Genomic DNA, 22,861 nt, shown 5'->3' with positions numbered 1-22,861 from the left:
AACATGGGTGGGCATCAAAGATGGAAAAATCATTAAAAGCCATTTACGAATCAGTTAAAGCGTGTGTACGAACCAATGGCAATAACCTTACAAGTATGATTGATTGCCCTTTGGGAGTGCGTCAGGGTTGTGTATTAAGCCCAATCTTGTTCTCTTTCTTCATAAATGAACTTGTTCTCGAAATTAATTCAAAATCTAAAAATGTCATCAAGTTATATCCAGATCTAATAGAAATATTCCTTTTACTTTTTGCTGACGATGATGTCCTTTATTTCTGATTCAGTAAATGGTCTTAAACGTCAAATCAATATTTTGAAAAATTATTGTGACAAGTGGTCACTGTCCGTCAATCCAAATAAAACTAAAGTTCTTGTTTTTAAAAGCGGTGGGAAATGATCAAACTTAGAGAAATGGATATACAAAGATGCACATATAGAGGTAGTTTCATCTTATACTTACAGTAAACTACGGTTATAACGAACTCAAAGGGACCACTAATTTTAGTTCGTTATAACCGTAGTTCGTTATAAGCATATATACAGCATAACGACAGCAAATAGTCGGGACAAAAAAGTAGGTTCGTTATATCCGTCAGTTCGTTATCAGCGTGTTCGTTATAAACGTAGTTTACTGTACCTTGGAATATTGTTTACTAGGACTTTGAGTTGGAATAGACACTAGAATCTACATCTGTTAAAGCTAAGAAAGTGTTGATGTCAATCCTACAAAGTTTGTTAAAATATGATAATCTGCCCTGTAATTTATACTTTCAAATTTTTGATACAAAGATAAGGCCAATTTAACTTTATGGATAAGAAATATTGGGTTATGGAAAATATGAGTGTATAGAAAAAGTTCATCTTTATGCGTGTAAACGTGTAATTGGGGTTCGATCCACAACCCCAATTATTATTCTTATACTCATGTCAACCTCAAATATTACTTTATTACAAAATATTGCATTTTACATACACCATGCATTGTTAGTTAGAAGAAACACGCATACCCTGTAAATACGTTGAACAATGGGCCTATGGCCTTTCAGTTTGCAATGAATAAACAAATAATTACCCCAATACCTCTCATATGCCATGAATGAGACAGATGTCAAGCTTATATACTTATAAGCTTAATTTTATGAAGTTTCCTTCAGAAAGTATTTTCAGTGTGATATGGTGACTTCATATTTGTAAAACTAATTAAGATTGAAAAAGTCGTATTTTTGCATGAGATTGGAGGAAATTGAAGTTTAAGGTCACTCAGTGTGAGTTGGGCTTCAACCAGTCTTCCGTACAAGATAAACAGAGTATTTATAATTGGAATAAACATGAGCTCCAAGACCTCCACCGCAACAACGCTTGGGTTTTAAAATGTAAATACATGAGAAAATTCCAGTTTAATTCTTGAAAAATGAAGGTTTTCGTAATCCAATAATATGAACTACAAGAAAGTAACTTATGATGCATTAAAGAAAAGTTGTGGATCGAGCTGCAAACACCTTTCTAATGCTTTTCATAATTACATCACTATGAGTTGTATGTCTGGGAAATCATTTACAACCATTTGCTAGACACAGGTTTTCAAAATGAATGCAGGATATCCAATTTTTACCTTGGACCAACCATCATATGCCACAATTGAAATGTAGGGCATTATCTCTTGCCTTTCAGTGGCTGACAGCAGCGGCGTATACACCTTTGATATTAACTACGGGGTGCCGACAGTGACTCCAAATGACGGTGAGTATTCGGACTGAAGTAGCATTACATCCAATTATAGCTAAAATGGATAGAATTATCATTAAACCGCCCGCATGTTATTAAAAATGAGCGGGCAACTATAACTTGATAATGCCCTTATATTTCTTGACGACGGGCCATTATCGCGCCCGTTGTTTGGTGACGTCATAGGATAGGGATAGGTGACGTCAAAATTACTGCAACATCGATTTCTAACGTACCGAACTGAAATTCTAGTGATCTGATGCCATGACCTGTTTTTCCCTTGCCCGTCGTAAACATATTCTCCTCGGAGCTTTCGGAACCAAACTGTAACTGATACCTGGATAATTACGTTGAAGCGTTTCGAATACAAAGTGCTATATGGTCTCCATGGCAGCAGCATTTGCTAATTTTATAGTAGGATATATTTTACGTTTATTTCATTTTTGAATTTATATTGGATAAGGTGCGGTCGGGTAGACTAGTGGTTAAAGCGTTCGCTCGTCACGCCGAAGACACGGGTTAGATTCCCGACATTGGTACAATGTGTGAAGCCCATTTCTGCTGTCCCCCGCCGTGATATTGCTGGAATATTGCTAAAAGCGGCGTAAAACCATACTCACTCACTCACTATATTGGATAAATTAATCAATCTTTGATGCTACCTACGTTTGCTACTAATGCAGGTGAGCTACAGTGCCATAGCTCTATGTTTACACCTGTTTGGACCGACAGTAATGTGAATGAGTGAGGGGCTGTTTAACGCTGCATTGAACATTCCAATTATATTACGGCGTGTCAACTTGATGTGGGAGGAAAGCCCGAAATGATGTAAGTCTTACAATAACGCGTTCACCACTTTGGTGAAACCTCGGAACATGGGTATGGTGGTTACAAGCCTACAAACAGTAAGAGCGAACACTGATTACAAGCCCGTGATTGGATCATATATTCGAGATATGATGCAAAAGAAGTGGGATACGCAAGTAGGTATATATAAATTACATGAAATTAAACCAAGTATCGGTAACACCGACTTGGGTTGTCCGTCAAGATTTGATGAGGTCATTTGACGACGATGTCGTATTGGCCATAGTAGATACAAACAAGAATATTTATTGCAAGGTGAGGACCCTCCGTTTTGAGAGAATCACGGTCAAGCGCATACTGCTTGACTGTACTGATTTTGCCAAGGGATAAATATTTCAAATCATCTCTTTTTTAATTTAAGGGTTTTTAAAAGAAATAGAATTGTATAATAAGTTTTGATAATATATGTTGTATAAAATAAATGACCTTTTAAAATTGGTAGAATGAATTTATATCTGAGTTTGTTACTGGCTATATCCTCAAAGGAGGATGTCGTGGTTTGAAATTATTGTCCCCCTCAGAAGATATCATAAGTCCAGGTCATTCAAAGAATATTTCTGTCTACTGGTCCTTTAAACGTGGAATATTTGTATTTTTTATTGTGGCTAACATTGCGTACAATCGTCATGCAGACAGTAAAGGTACTGTAAGTCCTCATGATCCCAAGTACGGTGGTCTCCCTTCAGTGGCTGGCGATCTATAGCCCGTTTTTATCTTGTATTGATATGTATCGTGCTATCCTTTTTATGATTATAATTATACTAGTTATAATTATATATCTGTTAACTGTCCTTCGTTTGCAGGATTTTATCCGCCGCCACGAAGTGGAAGGGGGATATAAGAATGGGTGCCGTCCGTCATATTTCGTTTCCGGAGCAGAACACAAAAACCTTGACATATATATATTAACCAATCTAGATAGGTCTAGTGGTGAACTGGTGCCTTTTGATAGTTTGGGGTTTTTGAACGACCTAGCAACGACTTTGACTTAGACTGAAAATGGCGGTATTGCTCATTTCCAGAGCAGATCTTGAAGAAAGTGCACTACTTCTTCACCTAACTGGGCACATAAATAGGCCTAGTGACAAACTACTGCCTTTTCATTCTTTTGGTTATTAAAAAATAAAAGATTGAGTTTCCCCGGCAACGACTTTCACTTAGACTGAAATTGGCAGTTTTATACCAGCAATGAAGGGGAAGGGGAATATAGGAATGGGTGCCGCCCGTCCGTCCGTCCGTCGCATTTCGTTTCCGAAGCAGAACACAAAACCGATGAGAGATAACCAAACAATGCCTTGACTGGATGCATATATTCCGTACTTATTCCCGCATATCGTCGGATATTTCAGTCCTTAAATGCCTGAAGTGTGCTTTTATTGCCATGCATACGGTAGTACTATCTCGTTTGCGAAAGTCAACACAGTTATTGTAAACGTGACCTCCTCACTGCACCTGAATATGTCAGGCTGACACACGGATTGCATGACACTAAGCAAGCAACGCGCCAACGTATCACCGAAAGATAGGTCACCGACATAGAAATGTATGATTCGATAACCCGCGCTTGATAATGCCTTTGCTTCAGAAGACAAACATCTACTATGACGTTTGACTGTGCATATATACTGTACCCGATAGTTTATCTGTGTGTGGACTTGGACAACCCTTTGGCCAAAAAAGAAACCGACTCAAGTATATCAGACAAAGACCTCGAGTTCTAGTTCAGACAGACAGACAGACAGACAGACAGACGGACGGACGGACGGACGGACGGACGGATGGATGGACGGATGGACGGATGGATGGACGGATGGACGGACGGACAGGTTTATTCAGTATTATGGCCATATGGCCTAAAGTACAATTGATTTTAACTCATTATATGATGTCACGTGGATATACAGAAACTTCATCTTCTTGAATATGATATTGAAATCATGCTTTATATAAGTAGCTACTGAACGGATAACATGTTATTTTGTGAGTTGATAACAGTTATCATTAACATTTCAGATTTATTGCAATTATTCAAGAACGAAAGATAGGAAGAGCTTATATTGGAACACTTGTTACACTTGAATAAGACATGGAATTCATCTTCAATTTCACCTCTGACACAATTAGTACAAACACTGTTACAGCATCAATATCTTTCGATGTACTACACATTTTTACGTTGCAATTAGGTAATGAGATTCTAAATTTACAAAAATGATCTTATTAATGATTTGTCTGGTAAGACAGACAAATACATTTCCTGTTACAGATGTGACTTTAGTTTACTATAATTGCTACGATAATGCGAATTTGAAACAGTTTCGTACAAGTTTTATGCAAATATATCTTTCACTCGCTGCTTAAATATTCCCATAAACACTTGAATGTTATCGATTTCCTGTGCAATCGACACAAATGAAAGACCACATGTAAATGATTAACTTCTTACTTCAGATACCCAGTTATGTTTACCTTCATCATCCAACTGCCTCAATAATTTAAAGCATTGAAGAGAATATCTTCATTCTTCTAATCTTAGTAACTTTATCCAGTATTTAAGTGCTCTTACTTGGCTTTGCACAAACATATTACAGCGTCCAGTTTCACCAAGAATTGTTTTATTTGAGGCATGTTTACCAATATTACAAAAAAAACGTTGGAAGTATGAGGTACGTACTTTTTCGATGGCAGCATAACATTGTTCTCATATTTCCAAACTATATAGTAATATAGGTGCAATTTTACAGTACATTTTGTGCATGCTATTGAAAAGGATATATTCTTATTTTGTTTAAACAATTTATACACAGACATTTGAAATTTGCAAAAAAGGCAAACAAGACCAAATGCATAAAACATAAACAATATTCTCAGACAAAAGTCAGTTTCTCAAAATGTCCCACAATATTTTAAACTTCTGGAAGCACCACCAACTATATTCGTATCCTCTGAATATTGATATTTGACTATATCAGTGATCACCACCTTTCGTACCAAATGCCCTGAGGATCAAAGAATTATGCTGTTTTTTGTTTTTTTGTTAAGGTCGTTGTGTTTGATAGTGATGTACAACGTTGACGTTTTATGTGCTTTGACAGTATTTGACTTCGTTCTTTTGTAAGATTACAAACATTCAGGCTAGTCCGTTGAGTTTTTGAGAACCCACATGATATTTATTTCCCTTGTTCCAGATACAGGATTGGGTATAGTAATAGAAAACGTACAACACAAAAACTAACTCACTTGGTGAACAATATCACACAATACTTTTGAGTGAACTCAAATTGCCGAATCATACCATACGGCCCTGCTTTTTTCCAAAAAGCTGCCTCATTGCTTGGCCAGATAAAGTTGCCCATTCATTATATATAGACATCAGATAACTGAGAGACCCAGAAAAGTAATCGTAATGTCACGCTGGTCCTTTGGGAAACATCAACGTACATGCAGGACAATAGATCGACAACCCTACTATCAGTCAGCGACCGACATTTACACACAGCTCAGTGTCGTCCATTCACTACACACAGAGACTGGCTAACATGGAGAAGTGACCCAGAAAACGAAAACTTTATGTCACGCTGACCTTTTGACAAACACACTAAGACCATAGATCGACAACACCAGTATCAGTCAATGACCTTAAATGTACTATGAGCGGTTAATGACATGCTACTATGAGGCTCTTTGAAATTTTCGTGGGGAAAATTTACTATTGGAAAGTTGAATTCATCCCTCTTGTCATACAGTCTTGTGAAGAGTCCTGTCACTCTGAACCTTTATGAAAAGATCCAAATATGAAACAGACGAGGCGGTCCCGCTGATCCACCTTATTACTTTTACTTTCTATCCCAGTTGGTCAAATCAGTTGAAGTGCATTGGCTATTTGATGGTTAGGGAACGATATTAGATAAACAATATACCTGAAGCTGTGGTGTGATTAATGACATACATACCTGTCACTTTTGAGCGGTTTATGACATACCTTCTGTTTTATGATTTACATGGTTCTTTTGAGTGGTTAAAAACATACATACAAAAGCATACAATGATATACTTGCCACTGTTGAGTGGTTAATGATATACTTGCCACTGTTGAGTGGTTAATGATATACTTGCCACTGTTGAGTGGTTGATGATATACTTGCCACTGTTGAGTGGTTCATGATACATTTGTCACTGTTGAGTGGTTAATGATATACTTGCCACTGTTGAGTGGTTAATGATACATTTGTCACTGTTGAGTGGTTAATGATATACTTGCCACTGTTGAGTGGTTAATGATATACTTGCCACTGTTGAGTGGTTAATGATACATTTGTTACTGTTGAGTGGTTAATGATATACTTGCCACTGTTAAGTGGTTAATGATAAATTTGTCACTGTTGAGTGGTTAATGATATACTTGCCACTGTTGAGTGGTTCATAATATATTTGTCACTGTTGAGTGGTTAATGATACATTTGTCACTGTTGAGTGGTTAATGATATACTTGCCACTGTTGAGTGGTTAATGATATACTTGCCACTGTTGAGTGGTTAATGATACATTTGTCACTGTTGAATGGTTAATGATATACTTGCCACTGTTAAGTGGTTAATGATACATTTGTCACTGTTGAGTGGTGAATGATCTACTTGCCACTGTTGAGTGGTTAATGATATACTTGCCACTGTTGAGTGGTTAATGATATACTTGCTACCTTTGAGTGGTTAATGATATACTTGCCACTGTTGAGTGGTTAATGATATACTTGCCACTGTTAAAGGTTTAATTATCAACATGCCACTGTTAAGTGATTAATGATGTACATGCCACTGTTAAGTGGTTAATGATATACTTGCCACTGTTAAAGGTTTAATGATACACATGCCACTGTTAAGTGGTTAATGATATACTTGCCACTGTTAAAGGTTTAATGATACACATGCAACTGCTGAGTGGTTAATATTATACATGCCACTGTTAAGTGGTAATTATATGCATATCACTGTGTGTAGTTAACTTGCGTTTGTGCGTGTTTTACGATTTAATGACACCCTGGTTCGAAGTCTATTTTGACTGCTTTTTCAAATTCATGTGACACACACATCGGCGCAGCCAAATAAATATACGAGTATCTAGAAATCATTGATTCTATTAGAGTGGGTGAGTGAGTTGGGTTTTATTCCTTCTCCCACAAAACATCAGTGATATCAAAGCGCATCAACTAAATGTGTGAGGAACACCCAACGTAATGTAGGTCTTAGACGTTTTGGATTCGAACTCATGGTCATTTCTGTAAAGCAACATTGGAATGACACATCCAGAAAAAGGAAATAAGTTGGTACACCCCTTCATTACAATCTTAATGCATATCTAATAACGCTCATGACGTTGTGCACTGTAGTCAGTTGTTGACCCAAAGTTCGTCCAATCATCGCCAAGCAGTAGCCTCAGACTGTTTATCAATAACCATGGCCCCTGATAACTTGGATGAGAAATTTACAGTTTATAACGAAACATTTTCAAGAGAATAACAAACGGTAAGAAGCAATATTTACTCCATAAATGACCATCTGTCATTTTTGTGCCTTGTCAATGTGTAACTAAAATGATAGTAAGTCAACATTTGGGGTACATGCTCGACATTTAAGATAAAGGGAAGCAATTAGCGGTAAGGTAGGTCTTGTATGACAATAGTTCAGTCCAAGTCTTATGTTCACTGCAATGAAATATCGCAAGTTGTGTTCACTTCAATGAAAAGACCACTATTCTCAACTCAGTCTTTCAAAACTGAAGAATATTATCAATCTTTCAAGTACATGTAAATGTACGCCAGCAAGGAATATTTTACGTTCGTTTCCTAAGGGTAATGGAAAGTATGTTGTGAACATAACATTGTTGATAAATGAGTGTCCACGGTGACAAATATCCGCATTTCATTTTCGAAACGTAAATGCGTCATGTTCATGCAAATTACTCTTGTTTGTTTTCACTCACTCAAATAAGCAAACGCGCAGAGTAAATGTCGTTCACACTGTTCTAGAATAAAGATATCAGCACGGGTTATCGAAACACACACACACACACACACACACGCACACACACACACACACACACACACACACACACACACACACACACACACACACACACACACACACACACACACACACACACACACACACACACACACACACACACACACACACACACACACACACACGCACGCACGCACGCACGCACGCACGCACACACACACACACACACATATATATATATATATATATATATATATATATATATATGTGTGTGTGTGTGTGTGTAAAGAGAGTCGTGTCATTGGTTGCTGAAGACCAATTCTAACCTGGATAATCACGGGGTTAGTATCACAATAAAAAGTGTTTAGTTATTCATGAAGTAGGATCATGGGACAAGTTGTGATTCAACCAAAAGTTCACTGTATGTCGTTTAAGTAGGAAGTTGTCTCCACTGAACGCAAAGATTTGCACAACAAAATGTCAAGAACCGATAGCCCGACATTTTGGCATCTTATAAATAATAACAAACTGAACCTGTTTCAATGTAGAGTTTCCTGTTATGTATTCATTCATTTGTCACCATAACATAATGATTGGACCAAATAAGAAAATCATAAACATTGTCCTGAAGACATATAATCTCAGTGTTTTGAAATGCTTAAAAAGAAACAAACATGCCACACTCCATACCCCATCTGACTGGCTATTTCAGCATGAACAGAGTTGGAGGAATGATCAAAATATGGTCAACATGTACAATATTGTAAAAAACGAAACTAAAAAAATGAAATATCAAATGACATTACATTTTGAGGCGGCCATATTGAAAATCTTATTCGAACTTTAACAAATATAGCGTCACATTTGGTGAGAACAAGTATCTGGAGTTTTGGACGTATTTTGAGATTGATTGGGGATCAGGTCATAGTGGGAAGGTCAAAACAAGGATCCAATTTTCAAACATCACAAAAACGGAACATACATTGTATGTGTTGAGCCACAATAATAACAACAAATAAAATAAATAAAAGCGTCAAAACCCTTTCGATATTCATAATAATAAAACGATAAAACTATTGCCATATCCAAAATACATATCTGCATAAAGTAGAGTGGATAGAACAATTCCGACTATATTATGAGCATGTGTTTGTGAATCACTGTCGAATAGTAACTATACCAGGTGAGCGTATCCTGCCCCCACCGGTGGTACCTGTCGCAAACACATGCATAGGCAAGTCAAATGTTCACCTGAAAAATACGGAACATATGGTACTGAAGCGCTGATAATCCACATGCTTTTGAGAATATGTACATGTGTAGAGTGAAATATCCGATTTCTCTAATCTCGTGTCGTGGGAAAGGAGATATTTTCACTCATGGCGTAGTTATTAAATTATATTCATTTCATTAAAAATGTAAAACACGCAGGGACGTTTCACCACCTTTGCAATTGCGACTTATAAAGTAGTTCCGTGTTTGCAAAAATCTTAAAAGGTATAAACGAAAGTAACATAAAGTATTTAGGGTCAAGGAAATTCTTGTTCATACATTTGTATATGATTATATACAAAATCAAGTTAAATCAAACCAATTCTTGAAATCTACGAGACAGCTGTTGGAAGCGAAAGCTTACTCGCTGGTCAAGTAACAAAAAATAGCGCTTTGCGAAACGAACAATGTCGATTGACAAGTTAAATGAGAAATTTACAGTTTATAACGAAACATTTTCAAGAGAATAACAAACGGTAAGAAGCAATATTTACTCCATAAATGACCATCTGTCATTTTTGTGCCTTGTCAATGTGTAACTAAAATGAAAGTAAGTCAACATTTGGGGTACATGCTCGACATTTAAGATAAAGGGAAGCAATTAGCGGTAAGGTAGGTCTTGTATGACAATAGTTCAGTCCAAGTCTTATGTTCACTGCAATGAAATATCGCAAGTTGTGTTCACTTCAATGAAAAGACCACTATTCTCAACTCAGTCTTTCAAAACTGAAGAATATTATCAATCTTTCAAGTACATGTAAATGTACGCCAGCAAGGAATATTTTACGTTCGTTTCCTAAGGGTAATGGAAAGTATGTTGTGAACATAACATTGTTGATAAATGAGTGTCCACGGTGACAAATATCCGCATTTCATTTTCGAAACGTAAATGCGTCATGTTCATGCAAATTACTCTTGTTTGTTTTCACTCACTCAAATAAGCAAACGCGCAGAGTAAATGTCGTTCACACCGTTCTAGAATAAAGATATCAGCACGGGTTATCGAAACACACACACACACACACACACACACACGCACACACACACACGCACACACACACCCACACCCACACCCACACACACACACACACACACGCACGCACGCACGCACACACACACACACACACACACACACACACACACACACACACATATATATATATATATATATATATATATATATATATATATATATATATGTGTGTGTGTGTGTGTGTGTAAAGAGAGTCGTGTCAGTGACCTGTCAACCGCTGACACATGAGCACGTTAACGTTGCCTGTCACCGAGCACGTATACCGTCTTGTGCACATTCCGCGTGTCAATATGACATGCAGGGTCAGTATGGGAGGTTAACAATCCCTGTGTTGATTTGTGCAACTGGGACAGTACTATCGTTTGCGTGATACAACAAGCACAAGCACTTAAGTGGATAATCGTGACTGGTTGTTATCTGGCCATGACGTTTTACATTTACATAACCGACGATATGCGGAATAAGTACGGACTGTCACTTGGCGAATGTATGATACAAAGCCAGCAGGTATCTGATGGAATAAAATGTGGGTAAGATTTGTTACGTAAAGCACGGGAGCACAACTCGCTGTTTATGTGATTCATATGTTTGTTGGTTATTTTGATAATCATGTGGTACATGATACCTTACCTGGATGTGGAACAAGGAAGTGTTGGTTATAAACGTCAATAAACCTTTACTCTTCATATACAATAACATAACATTACACATTTCATTGTGTTCAGTTGGCAGTTAATCACATATTATAATGATAGAACGTTAAGCTGACCCTCAAGTTATTGTGTATTTAACTATGGTTAGACAACCTGCATATGTTTCCATATAGATAGTACACATTTTCATCTGTAATACATTGTTAAGACACACAAAATGGACGATATATACTCACCGCCAAAAGGAATGCGAACCACAGAGACATATAGAAATTATCTACGTTCAGAAGTGATGTATCCAATGTGTACCACTTAATTACAAAACTGACAAGCAATCAAGTGTTGCCACAGAGGTTCTTTATTTCTATCACGATATGCTCCAAACATTACACGCTAGTCCTGCACGAGACAAATGAAGCATCTCGGGTCATGGATTAATGACGTCACATGTGATGCGTTCATGAGCGTCGGATCGCGCAACATAACAGTTTGTTCATTTGTGCATCTAATAGATCTTGAGCATGAGTACTTCTTCATATATTAACCAACATGTATGGTATTCGCGGTTTGTGGGCGGTGAGTATATACAAAACTAGATCAAGGTTGTATATACTATCATATGATTTGAGGAAACATTACTGTGCATTAAAATACAAAACATATGGTAAAACAATATGTATTTACGTACATCCAGTACACTCTTTCAACTGTTAAGGCACACAATAAGGTTGATATATTCATTGCAGATATGTTCCTTAACTGCTTCACCAAACAATTAAAGATTATTATACAGGACAGCATTTTCTTTATTGATTGAATATCAAAGATTCCCAAGTAGGGATGTGATCATTTTTGTTCTTCTGAGTAGTAGGAAAGGGCTAACCTACTCCCCTAGGTGTTGGGAAAAGACAGAGATGTATACATAATCACTTGAAAACAAGTAGAAACAATAGATTGGTGGATGCTACCGGTAGGGCAGGACATGCCTACACCTCTCGCGAACGCCTGGTGTCATCACTGATTTTCAGGGATCCATTCATTTAATTTTCAACGCTATTTTGCCTTTCAGGCCTAATGAATCTGTTTTGGAGGAAAATCAAGACTGGATATTCTCTGGCGTTGACGTTTTATATTCTGTGGATTTCTATTTCTTTATATCCATTAGTCGATCCTTAGGACAATTCGAAAAAAAATTATCACTTCAGTTTTTCGTAACTTATGAAGTGTGCTTGCAGTGAGTTCATTCTGAGAAGTCATATCTTCCCAGGTCCATTACGCGGGTGAATAGGTAAATGTGATCCCAGATCCCTTCATCTTCTCATTCCATATTTCATCAAAACGCTCGCTCTCTGCCACAGTGAACCAGTTCTTCCAGTCTCCGATCTCACCTGTAACATGCATTGAATAAAGGCTTTCATCACTGGACTAACATTAGTTGGATGCGGGCACAACAGATATTATAATCATTTTAATTATTATAACTACACTCAAACCTACACACGCACACACACACACACACACTTACATACTCACACATACACACACACTCATACACTCACCTTCACACTCACGTCATCACACTCACACATACGCACACAGGGACACACACACAGACACACAGACACACAAACACACACACACAGATTCAGAGTTAGAGGTGGTACCCAACAATCTATGATCGGGTTGTCAGGCTCGCTGACTTGAGGTCCATCATTCCCTGATGGTATGCTTTCAGCCGGTCTGTCTTGTTCAGACTCTATGTACCGATTAGCTGGAATATCGCTGAGTTCTAAGTTAAACAACAATCAAACAATAGTCTCACAATGAGGAAGTATTACCTTTCCTGTAGATGGTTCCCTTGGACCCTTCCTTCCATACTTTAATGGGCATATCTCCTTTCAATTCAGAGTCAACCTGCTTCATCTTCTTAAAGGAACAGGCATCTGCGACGTCTTTACAGAACTGGTCGGTGACTGTCAGGTCCAGGAATCTTGCGATGTCTTTAATACACTTGACAGGATCCTTGAACAGGAGTCATGAGACATTCTGAACATGACACACTTCAGAGAGAAAATGAAAGATAATGTTTTTTGTCAGTGAATATATCGTACGACCACTGCCGTGGATGTTCTTTTGACAAAGGGTGGCCAACTAAATTCACATGTACACTGAATTGTTCAAGGGTATTTTGAATTCAGATGTTCATTTTGTGATGACGCTCCGGGTAATTGTGATGGTGGTAATGTAAATAAAGCGACAAAACCTTTTCCATATCCAATAGAAATCTCTGCATTAAGCAGAGTCGATTTGACGATTCCGACTATAATTGTTCTGGGGGATTTTGCCTTTTTTTATGAAGATCGGGGTAATTGTTATGGTTGGAGGCATTGATCTTGCGTAATGTATCCTCACTTTGATGATTTATGTGGCCGACTACAACCTCACTTTGATGGTTTATGTAGACAGTTACAGACTTTAATCTAAATGAGGGTTCACGCCGAAGACACGGGTTCTATTCCCGACATTGGTACAATGCGTGAAGTCCATTTCCGGTGTCCCCCGCCGTGATATTGCTGGAATATTGCTAAAAGCGGCGTAAAGCATACTCTCTCACTCACTTATTCCAAATGTATGGACACTGACACCGCAGCATGTCTTTGGTCTTTCCCCAATCCCCAAACCACGATAGAATTATCTTTAATCCAGTCTGGACAAGACAAATCAGGGGTTGCAAGCATGAGCAGCGATCCACGCCATCGGGGCAGACTACCACCACCCTCACCCCACGCCATCGGGGCAGACAACCACCACCCTCACCCCACGCCATCGGGGCAGACTGCCACCACCCTCACCCCCTAGTCCTCTCCAGGCCCATTGGGAACAGTATTGGACACTTACAGTTTTCATTTCCTCGTACACCACATAAAAGACAGGCACTTCCGGTGACCTTGACACCTCTTTTCTCCAGGAGATGAGGTAGTCATAGTAGGACCCTAGTGGAACTGAAATAATGAGAATAAAGAATGAACATCCTCTTACTAATGATTTGACAGGACACGTGAGGACTAGTTAATCAGATAGTCTTTGTCGGATATCCGTTCGTCACAATATGTTATTTAAGGGTTAAATTACATCCCAATACAAAAGTATATATGCAATTCTGAAATTTGTATTTGACTAAAACACCGAGATGGGAATAGATGGTACATTTATATGTGTTTGCATTGGGGTCTGTAAGTGTTTGTGAATTTGAAGATTTATTCCTATAGATTCCTATAGATTAATTCTCATATGTGTGCTATTCAAACTACCGGGGGATGTAAGTGAGTGTAAAAATCAAGCCCGGACGAGACAAACCAGTGTCGATGTCATGAGCATTGCCCTAGACATTGGGGTACAATAAAAGACAATAAGCCAAGTCACGGAGCATTATCATCCGAATCACATGTTAGTCGACTCTACATCAAGTATTAGATACTGGGGACATATTCTGATTCGGAATTTCCACAGATTATTTTCAGGTCGTCGTGATATAGTTGGAATATTGCTCGGTTTGACGTTCAACATTCAATCATGATACAGTAATACAGAAAACGTGATCCTTACGGTGTCCTTTCAGGAAGACGTCTTGAAACTCATCAAAGTCACCCTCGTAACCAAGAGGCTGTACCAAATCCCTGTAGTGGTTGAACATGGACACACAGACATCTTTAGGATTGCGCATGACCTGGATACACTTGACCTTCTTCTCCACGATCTGCGTGGGGAGCATGCGCAGAGGAAGGTGCGTGTTGAGGACGCGTGGAGGCGGCACTGCTTCTATTCCTTCCTTGTGAATCATTTCTATCATCCGGGTTTCTTTTACTTCCTGCTTGTACTGAATGACCCCACTTCTAACCATCTCCAGCACTTCCCACAGCCAATGGGTGCCTTTAAGACAAATTTAACATGTTGCGATCGATACATATGCCATAGGTTAATGCGTCTCAAGAGAAGGGAGTAGGTACTGAAAGATATTAGAAATTCGTCGACTCAAACAAAGAATGACACGATGTATTGGCAGTGGACAAAGGAGTTTGTTGTAAGATATAATTAGTTTCTTCTACTCACCACATTTCTGAAAAGCGCAAATCAAAATATCTTCTTGTGTCATCTCAATTGTTTTAATGTCTTTCATTATTTCAGTACAACTTCTTTCCTGCATGGGTGGGGGCAGGACAGGAAGGTACAAGCCATCGTAAGTATAACACTTGAAGCCGTGACCTTTGGAGTTGGTTAGATCCACTATTTCAAGGCCACCATCTGACCTGTAACATATCGCAGTGTGGTTAACTTAAATACTACACATCGACACATGATGTTGATTCTGAAACGTAAATGATGCAAAAAAGACATCCCATTAAATCACGTTTTGCGAAGTTTGACATTCCAGTGACATGACCAACAGAAAGTCGGCATTAGCCAGTCAGAAAGCAGCATTCTTAAGCTTTACAGTGCAAGTTTTAAAATGGCGACTTCTATTCCAGACAAGTAAGCTTTGGCAACTATTTTCGCAAAGATGGCCGAGATTGTATGTCAGTACGTCCACGGAACATGAAAAGTCTCTCCTGTTTCTAATGTTTCTCCAATTTAAGCAAGGGTTAGGCGATGTCTAGCATTCAGAATCAATAGTACAGACCGTAACGGTAGTTTATAATATCCCGTGATAACCTTTCCCAGGTTGTACGATTATAAAACACATTCGGACTTGCACTTTCGCGATGTATTGACATGGAATGGATGACCCCACTAACTGATGGTCTGAGCATTGCCCCAGGCCGTCGGGACACATGCCAATCAACCAAACACCGAGCCTGAATGTACAAGCAACATTCGGTTCAGCATATCCACCACATATAGGTGAAAAGTATGGATGAATGAATGCATTCAAGGAAGTTTAGAAAAACCGGTCATCGTTGCTTCTACACTAAAATAACGATACAAGTAAGAGCTGTACCGCGACTCGGAAAGTACACGGACATTTGCTTCTGTCCCAGCGTAATCCTGGCTACGCATTGTTAATTAGAGTGAGTGAACAGAATGTGGTTTGACACTATAATCAGATATATTCGAGCAACCTTTAAATGTCCGAGCAAACCAACGGAGCCTTTGGAGCACTATGACATTCAATCAAGACACAAACATCGACCAATTGATCTCAAGGAACGGGAAAAAGAAAGTATACACCCATGTTTTCGGCGGTTGGTTTCAGCCTAGTAGCGTTTATAATTGTATGGTCAAATTCAATTTTCAAGAGTATACTTTCTTTTGCCCGGTAGTGTATTACAAGTACGACATAAATAGATTACGTGAGACATGGTCTACATCATAAAGTGCATGCCTTTTGATAAAGTTTGGTTTGTTAATATACTGAATAAAATGATTCACGTCGGCTTTTGTGCATGTGTCCCCTGTATTTTGTTATAACACGGGTGCCTGCCGTTATAACATTAAACGTCTAATTTAGATTAATTACATTGAAATGAATTATCTTAAGCTATTCACCACAAGATTCCACTTTATGCAAACAATGTGACATGTATGAAACTGGAAGCATGGCTTCATGAGCAAACTTACGTGTGCCGAAGATTGTTATCTCCCTCTTGATTTGACGACATGCTGGATCTCGGCTGTTTACCTACAGTCACCCAAATGAGGATTAAAGTTATCAGGGGCCATGGTTATTGATAAACAGTCTGAGGCTACTGCTTGGCGATGATTGGACGAACTTTGGGTCAACAACTGACTACAGTGCACAACGTCATGAGCGTTATTAGATATGCATTAAGATTGTAATGAAGGGGTGTACCAACTTATTTCCTTTTTCTGGATGTGTCATTCCAATGTTTCTTTACAGAAATGACCATGAGTTCGAATCCAAAACGTCTAAGACCTACATTACGTTGGGTGTTCCTCACACATTTAGTTGATGCGCTTTGATATCACTGATGTTTTGTGGGAGAAGGAATAAAACCCAACTCACTCACCCACTCTAATAGAATCAATGATTTCTAGATACTCGTATATTTATTTGGCTGCGCCGATGTGTGTGTCACATGAATTTGAAAAAGCAGTCAAAATAGACTTCGAACCAGGGTGTCATTAAATCGTAAAACACGCACAAACGCAAGTTAACTACACACAGTGATATGCATATAATTACCACTTAACAGTGGCATGTATAATATTAACCACTCAGCAGTTGCATGTGTATCATTAAACCTTTAACAGTGGCAAGTATATCATTAACCACTTAACAGTGGCATGTGTATCATTAAACCTTTAACAGTGGCAAGTATATCATTAACCACTTAACAGTGGCATGTACATCATTAATCACTTAACAGTGGCATGTTGATAATTAAACCTTTAACAGTGGCAAGTATATCATTAACCACTCAACAGTGGCAAGTATATCATTAACCACTCAAAGGTAGCAAGTATATCATTAACCACTCAACAGTGGCAAGTATATCATTAACCACTCAACAGTGGCAAGTAGATCATTCACCACTCAACAGTGACAAATGTATCATTAAACACTTAACAGTGGCAAGTATATCATTAACCATTCAACAGTGACAAATGTATCATTAACCACTCAACAGTGGCAAGTATATCATTAACCACTCAACAGTGGCAAGTATATCATTAACCACTCAACAGTGACATATGTATCATTAACCACTCAACAGTGACAAATATATTATGAACCACTCAACAGTGGCAAGTATATCATTAACCACTCAACAGTGACAAATGTATCATTAACCACTCAACAGTGGCAAGTATATCATTAACCACTCAACAGTGACAAATGTATCATGAACCACTCAACAGTGGCAAGTATATCATCAACCACTCAACAGTGGCAAGTATATCATTAACCACTCAACAGTGGCAAGTATATCATTAACCACTCAACAGTGGCAAGTATATCATTGTATGCTTTTGTATGTATGTTTTTAACCACTCAAAAGAACCATGTAAATCATAAAACAGAAGGTATGTCATAAACCGCTCAAAAGTGACAGGTATGTATGTCATTAATCACACCACAGCTTCAGGTATATTGTTTATCTAATATCGTTCCCTAACCATCAAATAGCCAATGCACTTCAACTGATTTGACCAACTGGGATAGAAAGTAAAAGTAATAAGGTGGATCAGCGGGACCGCCTCGTCTGTTTCATATTTGGATCTTTTCATAAAGGTTCAGAGTGACAGGACTCTTCACAAGACTGTATGACAAGAGGGATGAATTCAACTTTCCAATAGTAAATTTTCCCCACGAAAATTTCAAAGAGCCTCATAGTAGCATGTCATTAACCGCTCATAGTACATTTAAGGTCATTGACTGATACTGGTGTTGTCGATCTATGGTCTTAGTGTGTTTGTCAAAAGGTCAGCGTGACATAAAGTTTTCGTTTTCTGGGTCACTTCTGTGTAAATGTCGGTCGCTGACTGATAGTAGGGTTGTCGATCTATTGTCCTGCATGTACGTTGATGTTTCCCAAAGGATCAGCGTGACATTACGATTACTTTTCTGGGTCTCTCAGTTATCTGATGTCTATATATAATGAATGGGCAACTTTATCTGGCCAAGCAATGAGGCAGCTTTTTGGAAAAAAGCAGGGCCGTATGGTATGATTCGGCAATTTGAGTTCACTCAAAAGTATTGTGTGATATTGTTCACCAAGTGAGTTAGTTTTTGTGTTGTACGTTTTCTATTACTATACCCAATCCTGTATCTGGAACAAGGGAAATAAATATCATGTGGGTTCTCAAAAACTCAACGGACTAGCCTGAATGTTTGTAATCTTACAAAAGAACGAAGTCAAATACTGTCAAAGCACATAAAACGTCAACGTTGTACATCACTATCCAACACAACGACCTTAACAAAAAAACAAAAAACAGCATAATTCTTTGATCCTCAGGGCATTTGGTACGAAAGGTGGTGATCACTGATATAGTCAAATATCAATATTCAGAGGATACGAATATAGTTGGTGGTGCTTCCAGAAGTTTAAAATATTGTGGGACATTTTGAGAAACTGACTTTTGTCTGAGAATCTTGTTTATGTTTTATGCATTTGGTCTTGTTTGCCTTTTTTGCAAATTTCAAATGTCTGTGTATAAATTGTTTAAACAAAATAAGAATATATCCTTTTCAATAGCATGCACAAAATGTACTGTAAAATTGCACCTATATTACTATATAGTTTGGAAATATGAGAACAATGTTATGCTGCCATCGAAAAAGTACGTACCTCATACTTCCAACGTTTTTTTTGTAATATTGGTAAACATGCCTCAAATAAAACAATTCTTGGTGAAACTGGACGCTGTAATATGTTTGTGCAAAGCCAAGTAAGAGCACTTAAATACTGGATAAAGTTACTAAGATTAGAAGAATGAAGATATTCTCTTCAATGCTTTAAATTATTGAGGCAGTTGGATGATGAAGGTAAACATAACTGGGTATCTGAAGTAAGAAGTTAATCATTTACATGTGGTCTTTCATTTGTGTCGATTGCACAGGAAATCGATAACATTCAAGTGTTTATGGGAATATTTAAGCAGCGAGTGAAAGATATATTTGCCTAAAACTTGTACGAAACTGTTTCAAATTCGCATTATCGTAGCAATTATAGTAAACTAAAGTCACATCTGTAACAGGAAATGTATTTGTCTGTCTTACCAGACAAATCATTAATAAGATCATTTTTGTAAATTTAGAATCTCATTACCTAATTGCAACGTAAAAATGTGTAGTACATCGAAAGATATTGATGCTGTAACAGTGTTTGTACTAATTGTGTCAGAGGTGAAATTGAAGATGAATTCCATGTCTTATTCAAGTGTAACAAGTGTTCCAATATAAGCTCTTCCTATCTTTCGTTCTTGAATAATTGCAATAAATCTGAAATGTTAATGATAACTGTTATCAACTCACAAAATAACATGTAATCCGTTCAGTGGCTACTTATATAAAGCATGATTTCAATATCATATTCAAGAAGATGAAGTTTCTGTATATCCACGTGACATCATATAATGAGTTAAAATCAATTGTACTTTAGGCCATATGGCCATAATACTGAATAAACCTGTCCGTCCGTCCATCCGTCCATCCATCCGTCCATCCGTCCATCCATCCGTCCGTCTGTCTGTCTGCCTGTCTGTCTGTCTGTCTGTCTGAACTAGAACTCGAGGTCTTTGTCTGATATACTTGAGTCGGTTTCTTTTTTGGCCAAAGGGTTGTCCAAGTCCACACACAGATAAACTATCGGGTACAGTATATATGCACAGTCAAACGTCATAGTAGATGTTTGTCTTCTGAAGCAAAGGCATTATCAAGCGCGGGTTATCGAATCATACATTTCTATGTCGGTGACCTATCTTTCGGTGATACGTTGGCGCGTTGCTTGCTTAGTGTCATGCAATCCGTGTGTCAGCCTGACATATTCAGGTGCAGTGAGGAGGTCACGTTTACAATAACTGTGTTGACTTTCGCAAACGAGATAGTACTACCGTATGCATGGCAAGAAAAGCACACTTCGGGCATTTAAGGACTGAAATATCCGACGATATGCGGGAATAAGTACGGAATATATGCATCCAGTCAAGGCATTGTATAAATCCAGCAGTCGTTTGAGGGACCAATCTTCCGTATTTCTGAATTTGTAAACTTGAATACAAGATGTTTGTAGCGTATCCAATTTTCAAATTTTAGCTAGGCACTGTAATGTAATAGATAACACACAGTGACCGCAAAATTTAACAAGGCCGTGTAATGTAATAGATAACACACAGTGACCGCACTGAAACCATATACACATGCTGATTTTCACAAACATCCTTGTTTTGTCTTTGTGTTTGTTCTTTTGAAAACAAATTTCACTGAGGACAGGTGGGGACCTGGTTACAATAATCCCAAGCCCTGTGATGCTTCTCGTCCGTGTTTATGAATTGGATCGTTGGTCTTGCTCTGTGACTTGGGGTTCTGGGGACTTGTGTGAAACAGTCACCTTATATACTGAGCCGAAAAGAAACGTCACCATGGATAGATATGAGAAACCGTATTTGTCCAAATACTGAAAATATACTTTGAGACACTTTGTGAAAAAGATGAAACTTGGCAGTAACGGCTCTCGTCTGAGAAGAGGACTCTTCTCCACTGCTGATGGCGCCAATGCTAGTACTGTGTTGCCCACTGAAGACGGTCCCGTCGATGACGTGGTGTCAGAATGGGTCCTCGGTGTGGCCTGTGACAGTGGAGGTGTTTGCTCGTCAATTGTCGACGCACGGTGTCCGCATTAATGTGTCGCTGGTGTGTCCCCATGGTCTGTCGAGCAGTTTCCGCAGCAGTAACAAAGCGATCTTGAAGATGCTGTCGCACAATCTGACGATCCTGACGTCGGGTGGTGACCCTTGGTCTTCCACAACGTGATCGGTCATCTGTTGTGTTGGTGGTCTGGTACCGTTGCTGGAGCCTGTGTATGGTCCTTACGTGGACTTGAAATGCATTGGCTACTTGCCGGGTGGTTTGTCCAGCTTGCAATCGTCCAAAGGCTTGGTGTCGTTGATTTCTTGTCAATCTTGGCATGTGGTAACAATTCAATAACGAATGAATGTTATCCGATCAGGGTGGATTTTTATAGGGCAAGAAATGAGGGAACGCATGTGCATTTCAATTTGCACGGAACTCACATGCATCGGGTTACCATGGCCGTTGCCGTGATGCGTTTAGGCGATCGATTTTATTGTCATCTGCTTTGTTTTATTATCATCAAAATTCATTTTTCCGGACAAGGAAATGTTAAATTTTAGAAACTTTGACAAAAAATACCGAGATATTTAAATGACAACTTTTCATGCAATGTTACTCATTCTTACCAAACGGTTCTAATTATTCAGCTCTTTATGCAACAATGCGACACTACGGATCGATCCTGTCCCAAACTTCCCATGCGATCTCATGCAGAATAAAAAGATACTTTTATCTTAGGCTTTGTCACTACAATAATTGTTTAAACAAAGATCTTAGTATGAGTGACATCTCGAATAATTTCACATAAAAGGCCAGTATGATACCTGAGGAAGAAATATGCCATTTTAAACCACGTTTCAGTGCCATCAAATTTTGATTTGACTCTTAAATCTGATTCCAAATCTAAAAAAAAATCCATACAGAAAGAGATTTATATTTTTATATTGCTGGGTTCAGAAAATGCACCACCAAATACC

The 22,861-nt window shown here is 38.3% G+C and overlaps 1 protein-coding gene across 1 annotated transcript; it reads right to left on the bottom strand.

Annotated features, from left to right (window-relative positions):
• Window positions 1–11,184: 11,184 nt before the first annotated feature.
• LOC124128668 (sulfotransferase 1B1-like) lies at window positions 11,185–17,304 on the bottom strand. The gene is made up of 6 exons (XM_046492100.2): window positions 17,186–17,304; window positions 15,680–15,876; window positions 15,176–15,499; window positions 14,468–14,571; window positions 13,408–13,591; window positions 11,185–12,957 (listed from the first exon to the last, which is right to left on the bottom strand). The coding sequence occupies exons 1-6, from the start codon at window positions 17,224–17,226 to the stop codon at window positions 12,842–12,844; spliced, it is 966 nt and encodes a 321-aa protein (XP_046348056.1). The 5' UTR covers window positions 17,227–17,304; the 3' UTR covers window positions 11,185–12,841.
• Between the last annotated feature and the right edge of the window lie 5,557 nt (window positions 17,305–22,861).

Source organism: Haliotis rufescens, unplaced genomic scaffold (assembly GCF_023055435.1).
Source record: "Haliotis rufescens isolate VD_foot unplaced genomic scaffold, xgHalRufe1.0.p SCAF_21, whole genome shotgun sequence".
NCBI classification, from domain to species: domain Eukaryota; kingdom Metazoa; phylum Mollusca; class Gastropoda; order Lepetellida; family Haliotidae; genus Haliotis; species Haliotis rufescens.
This window is presented reverse-complemented; position numbering and strand designations above follow the sequence as displayed.